Source organism: Desmodus rotundus, chromosome 9, assembly GCF_022682495.2.
Source record: "Desmodus rotundus isolate HL8 chromosome 9, HLdesRot8A.1, whole genome shotgun sequence".
In the NCBI taxonomy this organism is placed as follows: Eukaryota; Metazoa; Chordata; class Mammalia; order Chiroptera; family Phyllostomidae; genus Desmodus; species Desmodus rotundus.
In genome coordinates this window covers 12,110,258-12,119,812 of record NC_071395.1, presented here as the reverse complement: position 1 = coordinate 12,119,812, position 9,555 = coordinate 12,110,258, and the positions used below count along the sequence as shown (strand labels likewise).

The window sequence follows — 9,555 nt, the reverse complement described above, 5'->3', positions numbered from 1 at the left end:
AGAAGAGTTCAGGGAGGTGTAGACGAAGCAGAAGGACTTCTAAGTGGTGTAGGCTAAGCCTACAGGGACCTTATCCCCGTGTTGCCAGAGCCTCTTCTCTCCTGGGGAAGGATGTCGCGCTGCCAGGGGTGAGGAGAAGCACCAGACGCCAAGTCTCCTAGCTGCTGGTGCAGGGTCCTTTCTGAAACAGCCACAGGGGGGTGAAATTCCTGGCAGTATATGGAACAAATGTCCCTAACATTGTTCTCTTTGTCGCAGAGAAAGACTGAATTTAAGAAGAAACTCATAACACTCTATAAAAATACCTGGCATTTAAGCACAGAGCCAAAACGCAAGGCGTGGTGGGTCTCCCCTGTGCTGGAAGCGCCGTGCTTTGAAGGCTCCGAAGCCTGGTGCGTTCGTCGCGCAGATACAAAATGGAGCAACTTTCGCTGCTCTCCCCCACCCCTCCCCGGCGTGGTAGCTGTTCTTGGCAGGGGCCCAGAGCGGCACCCGGTGATTCCACGGTACACTGTGTGCATTTGCATTTACTTAACCAGCTATTTACAGCCGCCCTGCATGCCACCTGTAAAGAGACGCCGCCGCCATGGAGCTAAGTGGCTGGGCCGGGAACCGGGTGCCCCGTGATTTTTCCTCCTGACGAGCTCGAACCTGTGGAGTGGTTGGCACTTGCAGAAACAGGGTGACAGCTGGGGACATCACCCGTCCAGGGCGCGCCAGACGGAGGGTCCTTCCTCGTCAGATCCTTTTGCACGACCACACCACGAGGAGGAACCAGCGTGCCTTCCGAGCGGCCAGTTTCCTGCCTGATACAGAGCCCGCAGCCGTTTGGACTTGCTGTATTTTTGAATCACGGAGACGCCTGGCGGTCCTGAGCAGGGAGGGGAGGCAGCACGCTGGCGTGGGAGCCACAGTCCCGCGGAATAGGGGCCGGGTGTCACCGCCTGGAGTCTGGGAAACCGACACCGGGACACCTGCGCTCCCGTGCGTGCCGCACCCGTGCAGCTCCGGGTGGCAAACGGGGTGAAGTGGCGACGTGGGCGAGAGGAAGTCGTGGCGCCAGAGCGTCAGAATCGCTCTTTGGAGGTTGTCTGAGTTGGGGGGGGCGGGGCTGGCCGGCGCCGCAGGGCGAATTTCCGAGTGCCCCCAGCACAGCTGGAGGTCGGGAGCGCGAAGACCCCCGAGGGCGGGTACCCGGCGGTCCCAGGTGCCCGAGAGACCCCCTCGACGCCCAGGACCGCGTGGCGAGCTCGGAGCGCACAGGGACGCCGAGAAGCCGAGGAGAAACCCTAATGGGCCGGGGGTCTGGTTGGCTGGGACGCAGAGGCGGTGCGGACCCGGAGCGCCTTTCGTTTTAAGGAGCCTTACTTCTGGGAAGGGACAGGGAACTGTCAATCAGCGAGGGAGGGAGCGCACCGGCGCCGGGTGATGTCAGCGGATCAGCTGCTCGCTAACAAAGAGGGGTTATTACAGGAGAAAGTTGCGGCGGCGGCGGCCGCGGCGGCACCCCGGGGCCTCGGAGGCGAGGGGCAAGTGGGCGAAGGGAGGAGGGACGGCTGCGGCAGCAGCAACTGAAGGCCAAGGAATTGAAAGGGCTGTAGGGGGAGGCAGTGCGAGCCAGCCCCGACTGCTCCTCCTCTTCCTCCTCCTCCTCCAAACTCGCAGGGTTCAGCCCCAGCGCTCGCCCAGCCGCCGGAGCACCCGGAGGGACGGGAGGCAGCCGCGCGGCCCGGAGCTGGGCAGGGTCCCCAGCCGCCATGGATAGCGACGACGAGATGGTGGAGGAGGCGGTGGAAGGTACGAGCGTTTCTCTGGGGCCGGGGGAGGAGGCACCGAGGGCTCGGAACGCGGAAGGAGTGGCAGGCGGTGACCGGCGCGGCGCCGGGCCCCACGGCCGCCGCTGTCCCCTACGTGGGTGCCCCGCCGCCCGGCTCAGGCACGGGTCGGACAGCCAGCGCCACGCCGCCGGGAGCGCGCACTGCGCGGCGGGGCGCAGGCCAGGAACCGGGTTCCACCGGGCGGGGGCTCCGGGGAGGGCACGGCTGCTCCATCCCTCCGGCCAAAGCCTGCATCCCATCCTCGGAGTTGCGAACCTTGCTCCGCACTCTGGCCTTCCTCCTCTCGGGGAGGAGAGGTGGGGGTGCGCCAGAGGACAGCCCCCTGAGACCCGCGGTCTCGGCGGAGCCGTGCCCCCGCCCGGTCCGGCGACCCGGAGCCCCTCTCCAGCCGCCAGCCCTTTCCTTCCGCTCGCCGCTGGGACCCGCGGTGACCGCGACCGCGACCGCGTCCGGGTGGGTCCCCCGGCGCAGCGCACGGGGCCGATGCTGGCACGTGGCGGCCGCTCTTCCGAAAAGATGAAATCATTGCAAGGCAGGGGACCACGCTCCCGACCCGGGGCTGGAACGCGCGCCGACCGGGAGGCGGGTGGCCCTCCCCTGGCTGTCCCCGAGCGAACTCAGTCGCACCGCCCCCTCCCCCTTCCTGCTTCCGAGCCGGGGCCGCCGCCGCCGCCACGCTGTGCAGGCGCGCCGCGAGCCCGGACCGAAATTGCTGGGTGACACTTAACTTTCTGAATTCCGTGCAGTTGGCTGTGGGTGATATCACCGTCTCGGTGTCGTATTTCTCCGCCCCTTCTCTTCTAGCGCCCCTCCCCCCGACTTTTCTCGCCACTTTGTTTTGCTGAGTTTCTCCACCTTTTTTTTTTTTTTTTTGTAAGCTAGTTCTAAAAACCGAGGTAGGGACGTTATACAATCTCGTTGTTTGTATCATGAGATGTTATGATTTTGTAACAATGAATACTGGAACCTGCACTTTGGCGGATTTATTTATTTGATTCTACCCAGCCTGTACGTCGTGATGTTTTGCACTGTTGTGTGGTATTATTCCAGAATATTTATTTTTATTTTTTATAATTTTAATTCATACTATTGTGATATATTTATTTGTAAAGGCTTAAAACCCAGAATAGTTTAAACTAAGCATCTAAGTACATAGTTTTCAGCTTTGGGTTGAATCTGGTTTCTATCTCATTGGTAGAAACAAGTTCTCATAAATGGTCAAGAAAAACCAAGTGGCAACACCGTGCAAATGCATAAAGATACATAGTTATTGCTGCATTGGGAGAAGAAGTCCATTTTTATGTTTTCATAAAACATAATTGACTCCTTTTGTAGTGCTCCTGAAGTCTTAGGATGATCTTAAATAGAAGAATATTTCTGAATTCTCTAAAAGGTATCCATTATAATGTAATTATTAAAACATATTTCTTTACCAGCTTCAAAGAGTGTTTGTTGTTGTTTTCATTTCACAATGTAATGACCTCACAGAACTATTCATCTTTCCAATAAGTGAAGTATGTCGGGGCTTGTTGGGGTGCAAAGACATTGAGGTCCTCCATGGGAGCCTTCTTACAGTTTAAGTTGTTGTCTTCTTGTGCCTTCATGTTATGAAAGATAAATGAAAGAAATGTGCTTCCCAAATTGTCAGGGCTTGCTCTCATTCCTCAAAGTTCGCTGTTACTTGTGCTTGTACAACTTAAATGCCAAACCTGGACCATGGGAAGTGCTCTCCCGGTGAAATACTTTCTCCTTGGAAGCTGTGTAGAAATACAAGCCCGTGGTCCCCAGACTCCTTGCAGAATGTGAACAAGCAACTTGAGAAATGTATCAATGTTGTGTTTGAGCTTGTTCAATTCACAGAAGCAGAGGAAGTTCTTTAAACAAGGAAGGTTCTGAACAGATCAGCGGTCACCACAGGGAAAGGCAGTGGGGTGGGGGAAAGGAGTCAACTGTATGGTGATGGATAGTAATTGGTCTTTTGGGGGTGATCACTTTGTAGTGCATACAGATGAATCATAATGTTGTACACCTGAAACTTTTATATGTATACTCTTAGGCTGGGACAATTTAGGCTTAGGCTTCGAACGTTTGGGGCAATCCAGGACACATGATCACTCAGTCGTACCTAATAATAAACAATTACAGTGACACAGAATCTTTAAAAGTCATTTGAGGCATCTAAGGCTCCAAGCTGCACAGCATCGAGAGCAGGAGAGTGTACACGCAGGAAACTGCACCAGTGGGCTTTTCTCCAGCCACTCTTGGCCTTTTAGGGCCATCTGTAACAGTCTTTACTTAGCATCAGGCACAGGCGGGGAGAATGGTATAAAGCTAGTCTGAACAGCTAACCCTAACCTACCTCTCTCCACAAACAAAGCCTCTGCTCTCAGTAGTTTCCTTGTCTTAGCTCTTATTATTGCTATAATTGTGTAGTTCTTATTCTGTGCAGGTTCTGTGCTGAACGTTTCACACACACGTGACCCATTCAGTCTCACGGGGTGGGTATTAATACTATCCGAATTTTACAGAGGAGGAAACTGAAGCATAGACAGGTTAATCCAAGGCCACTCAGTGTAGGAGACAGGCTTGGCCCTCCAGAACCTCGCTCCCAACTCTCTACATTTTTCTTATTTTTGACTTTTAACAAGTCATCACGTGTATGGAACACTTGGGAACCGAGGCTGGAAGCAACAGGTAAATATTATGTCAGTATCACTCTGTATCAGCGGCAACTCTTCAGAGGTTGCTTCTTTTGGAGTTCAGTGACATTCAGAAAAAATGTATCTGGGGAAAAAGAATTTAACTTACAGCCTCTGCAACAGACTTCCTTTTGCTTCCTCCTAAGAAATTTACTCTGGGGGACAAATTGGTCTGTTCAGGAGTTGAAAGGTCTTTTGCCACATCATACACATTTTGGATCTCTGTCATGGTGGAACTGTGACTCTGGTGAAGTTCTGAGCTCCGAGTGGATGAATCCCTGAGGATAACTGGGTGGTGGTGGCATGTCTGTGTACTAAGCCGGCTGGGCTCCTCTGTGACAGGAGCTGGCCCTGTGCCTCAGAGGTCCAAGGCCTCCACCTGAGCTTCTGCAATGAATTTTTAAAAACTCTTTGAGGCTCATTGGTTCAGTGGGAACTGAGGTTGAGCTTTGGAAGCAGAAATATTTGTTACTACGTCTTTGTCTTTGTCTTCCCACAGATAAAAGGATAAATACAATGTGGTTCCTAATATAATCTCAAATAAATACATCATATCTAAGCAGATGAATTAGGGTGGTCAAGAGGAAGTAAACATTACTTCTGGTTGGGGAAGGAGGTGGGGAAAGAGCTCCCAGAGGAGGTGACGTGGAGTTGAGTCCCGTTGAGTGGGGGAACCTTGTGAGTAAAGACAGAGAGGGTGGAATCACACAGGCACGCTCGGAGACCAGTCATCTGGTAACGCTGTAACCGAGGGCCCAGACAGAAGTGGAGGGTCAGACGGGAAAAAGTGGCAGCATCACAGGCCGCAGGCATGGGCCGGGCTGGAAGCCATAGGAAGCCATGGGGGGCTCTTTAGAGCTGGGAATGACAGGACCAGAGCCCTGCTTGGGGCAGGTGAAAAGGCAATGGTGAGCAGGTGAGGCCATTGCCTGGAAGGCTCTTTGCAATAGTCCGATGTGCACGTATGAGGGCAGGGAAAAATGGAAAGATGGAAACATACTGGAGACAAAAAGGGGGAAAACAGAACCCCCAGAACTAAGGAGCCAGAATGAAAACAAGCACCTCAGTGTTGGGCTGCCCCAAGCCCCTCAAAACATCAAGAATGTTTTTACCTGTCCCCTATTATCTTATCCTGCCTTTGTCTCTCACGAGCCTGCTCCTGCTCTGTACTTAAGGAAAATAGTGCTCAGTGTACCGACCCTCTCCCTGTGGCCACACCTCAAAATTGTGATCCTCACAACTAATCACTGAGCTCCGGTAAAGAATTACTCTCAAGCCCTGGCTGGTGTGGCTTGGTGGATTGAGTGCCAGCCTCTAAACCAAAGGGTCACTGGTTCGATTCCCAATCAGGGCACATGCCTGGCTTTCGGGCCAGGTCCCCAGTAGGGGAGCATGCAAGAGGCAACCACACATTGATGTTTCTCTCCCTCTCTTTCTCCCTCCCTTCCTCTCTCTAAAAATAAATAAAATCTTTAAATTAAAAAAAAAAAGAATTACTCTCAAAAATCAAATTATGTTTTTATCGCTGACCAGTGTGGCTTGGTGGGTTGGGCATCGTACCACAAAGCGAAAGGTTGCCAGTTCAGTTCCCCATCAGGGCACATGCCCAGTTTGTGGGTTTGGTCCCCGGTCGGGGCACTTAACGGGAGGCAGCTGACTGGTGTTTTTCTCTCACGGTGATGTTTCTCTCCCTCTCTTCCTCCCTCCCTTCCCCTCTCTAAAAATAAATAAATAAAATCTTTTTTAAAAATCAAATTAGGTTTTTAACAACCAGTGTAAATGCATCATCATGAGGGCATGTTCTTTGCACTGAACAGAATAAGCCTTTTATTATTATTGTTATTACTTTTTTTCCTTAAGCAATTCCAGTCTACAAAATCAACAATGCATGTAAGAGTCTTTTGTTCTAAGGGACACACACACACACACACACCACACTCAGCTCTGCTGTGAGTGAGCCCGAGGCAGGAAGCAGGCGGGTGTCTGATGCAGACCGCCACTGCTTTGGTCAGATTAAAGAAAAAGCTCAGAGGTAACTCGAAGGGGAAAATTTCACTTTCTATCCATTCAGAAGAGAGGAATCTTCAAAACCAAGTGGAAAAGTAGACTGTGGGGCCGTTACATTTTTTCCCCTTTCTCTGACTTCCATAAATATTTAAAATCGTGCTGCAGACAGATAAACAGCCCAGGAGCTGACACTGCATCATCAACGTGGAGCGATCACTCCAGTGAAGCTTTCTTGTTGTTTGGCCGCGGGCTCAACCTCTGTGTAGTGGGAACTGGCCTGGAAGGCTGTTCACTGACTTGGCGCCTTTCAACAAATTGACCTCGCTCAGAGCAAGGAGGACTAGCGTTTCTCTTTGAGTTAGGTAACGCTTGGAAGGGACAGGAAGTCGCATCCAGGATGTTGTGTTGCAAGTCCTGGTGGCTATATGAGAACTATTTTTCCTGCAAAGGCTCTTCCCATTCTGTACCTGGGACCTGGGTAGAGTTACCTGCATCCACCATCAGCAGGGAAGGAAGGGGCTTCAGCTATTTGCCCCTCACGTAGAGAGAAAGGGAACTGAAAGCCTTAGGAAAGGGGCTTTCAGCCTTCAGTAGCACATTCAGAGCAGCCAGCGTGCTTCCTGGGCAAGTCACACAGTGTTGGCTTCCTCATCTCCACAACTGGCACTTGGGAGGTTGTCGTGAGGTTTAATTTAGATCCCAGGAAAGCACGCGACCTAGTGCCGGATGCATCGTCAGTGACGATACGCAAACTTTCTCTTTCTCTGGATATCCGTTTCCCTCCACCTCGAATGGACTGTTACTGACAAGACAGATACAACACTATCTATTGGCCAGATGGCGCTTGAACAAGAGTTGTGCCGGAGACTCATGGAGCACTGATGTTGAAGGGAGAGGTGAGGGCATCGCGGCCATCTCTCCTCCTCCTTACATTTCGGGGAAAGTCTCTCTGTTGTTACTGTTTGGGTTGGGCAGCTGTTTTATATGTTAAGTATAAAACAGCTGCCCAACCCACAGGCCATCAAACATTCAGGGTGGGAGTCTTGAAGGATGACAACCCGTCATAGCTAGCTCCCGTTCGTCGATCCTGTGAGTTGGTCACAACTCCTCCTTTGGGAAGAAAGCAACAGAGGCCGACAAGGGGTGCTGCTGAGCTCTGACAGAGGGTTTTCCCAGCGTTTTCTCAACAAGCAACCTAACACCTTTAGAATGGCAGGGAAGCGGCACGTGTCCAGTCACCCCCTTCTAAACACATGATGTCACCAGAAACAGCCATCGTCCTGCAACTCCTCTCCGTTCCTCTGTCCCTAGAAATTGAGAAGGTGATGGGACCCCCTTAGCTGACCTGTCGAAAAGAGGTGTTGAAACAAGTAGCCCACGTGTGGAGTGAGGCTGATGTGTTTGCCTCCATGTCCACTGGGATCAGTACTGACCCTCAAGAGGTTTTAGTTATATGACACTTTCCACTCTCTCTAGTATCTAAATTCCACCGCTGAGCATGTACCCGCAGTGTTTTATTTAGAAATAGGACAGGACTGTTGTGACTGAGGGAAGGTGGAAATGGATTTATGTTGGGTTTCTTTTTCCTTTAGTGTTCATGGTTATCCTCATATTTCTCTCGATCTAAAGGAGAATAACAGATTTTATCAAACATTAGCTTTTTAAAGTCTGAAGTATGTGAACTCTTTTCTATGGGGAAAGCGTTTCCAACAAATTAGTAAGGACTTCAATACAAGGCTAAAATGATTATTGTGATATGTATACCTACATCAAAAGTGCCATGCTAAATTCATAGGAAGGTTAATAGCCAAATTGAAGTTGATCCCAATAACATTTCATAAAAGAAAGTGTTTAGCTATACACCGAGTGGTGTCTTTAAATGAAAATGTAAAGGTAGATTTAATTTATTTCCATGAGAGGTATGTCATCCGTGGATATTTAGAAGATAATTGTCCAAACTATTTCCCGTGACTCAGTGTCATTGAATTATGTGACATACAGCTGGGTTTTGAGCGAGAAGAAAGCAATTATGGCTTATTTCCCTTCTGACCATTAATTTTCTGGCCCTTGATAGAAAAAAAAAACCCTGTGTTGGGAGGGGAGGAACTCTGGCAGTTGAGATGTATTCAGGTAGCCATGTTTTATTACAGTACATTCCAGGTAACTCATTCTGTACAGAGCCAGATGTAAAAATAAAACAGGAAGTTTGTCCATCGTTACTTTGTGCTTATGGAAACATACAATAAAAATAAAGAGGTTTTTGTTCTTTATGAGAGTGTTTATTTGCCATCTCTTCCAAGGGATGACATTCTCCTAGTGCTTTAGAAGAAGTTGTTTTAGGCAACTGAAGTGTTCGTGTGGTGACATAGTTAGTGTCTTCTCTGTGTCTGTGCGCCGTCCGGAAGCCACATGTAAGTGTCTCCTGTCCTTGCACTGCCCACGGTCTTGAATGCTTTTGTACCTTTCTATCCATGACCCAGGTCATTCACCCTAGAAAAAGCCCCTAGATTAACTGCTGCCTTCACTTTGGCCCTCCTCTGCAAAACCAGCTCCCCGGAATGACTGGGGAGGCACCCATGAGGGGACTCCTGGGTTCTGTGACATACGAAGATAATAACAAAAATCCTAAACATTGACTGAAATACACTAGCCTGTGACCCAGCAGAACCAGCCGTTTAAAGACCATAACTGCTGCCCATGTTAAATGGCCACGTGGCTGCTTCTGGCTCCATTTAAAGCACAAGCCCGCTGAACACAGCAGCAGAAGGTGTATGAGAAGGTTATCAGTAAACATTGAAAGCTGGGAGATTTTGTAAAGTAAAGCAGTAAACTCAAGGTTAAACTTAAGCTCAAACCTGGACTCTGAGGTCACCTTAGCACGATGAGGTATCAGACTGACGGTGATAGAGACGCGGCCATGCGCCTTGTTAGGATGTAACTAACAGCCGGGCTTTCAGAAGTGCCCTGGCGAGCAGCCCTCCACGCCATGCTGTGGAATGGCATAGAAACTC

General features: G+C 50.5%; 1 protein-coding gene across 2 annotated transcripts in view; it reads left to right on the top strand.

Moving 5' to 3' along the window:
• Positions 1–365: 365 nt before the first annotated feature.
• The window catches only part of SETD7 (SET domain containing 7, histone lysine methyltransferase), a 41,767-nt gene continuing 32,577 nt past the window's right edge, over positions 366–9,555 (top strand). Inside the window, exons 1-2 of one of the 2 annotated variants that reach the window (XM_024569290.3) lie at positions 366–1,086; positions 1,666–1,797. In XM_024569290.3, the coding sequence (XP_024425058.1) occupies positions 1,758–1,797 (40 nt within the window). In that variant the 5' untranslated portion in view covers positions 366–1,086; positions 1,666–1,757. Of the gene's footprint in view, positions 1,330–1,665; positions 1,798–9,555 lie in introns of both variants that reach the window. The other variant, XM_045202255.3, reaches the window with a different exon arrangement.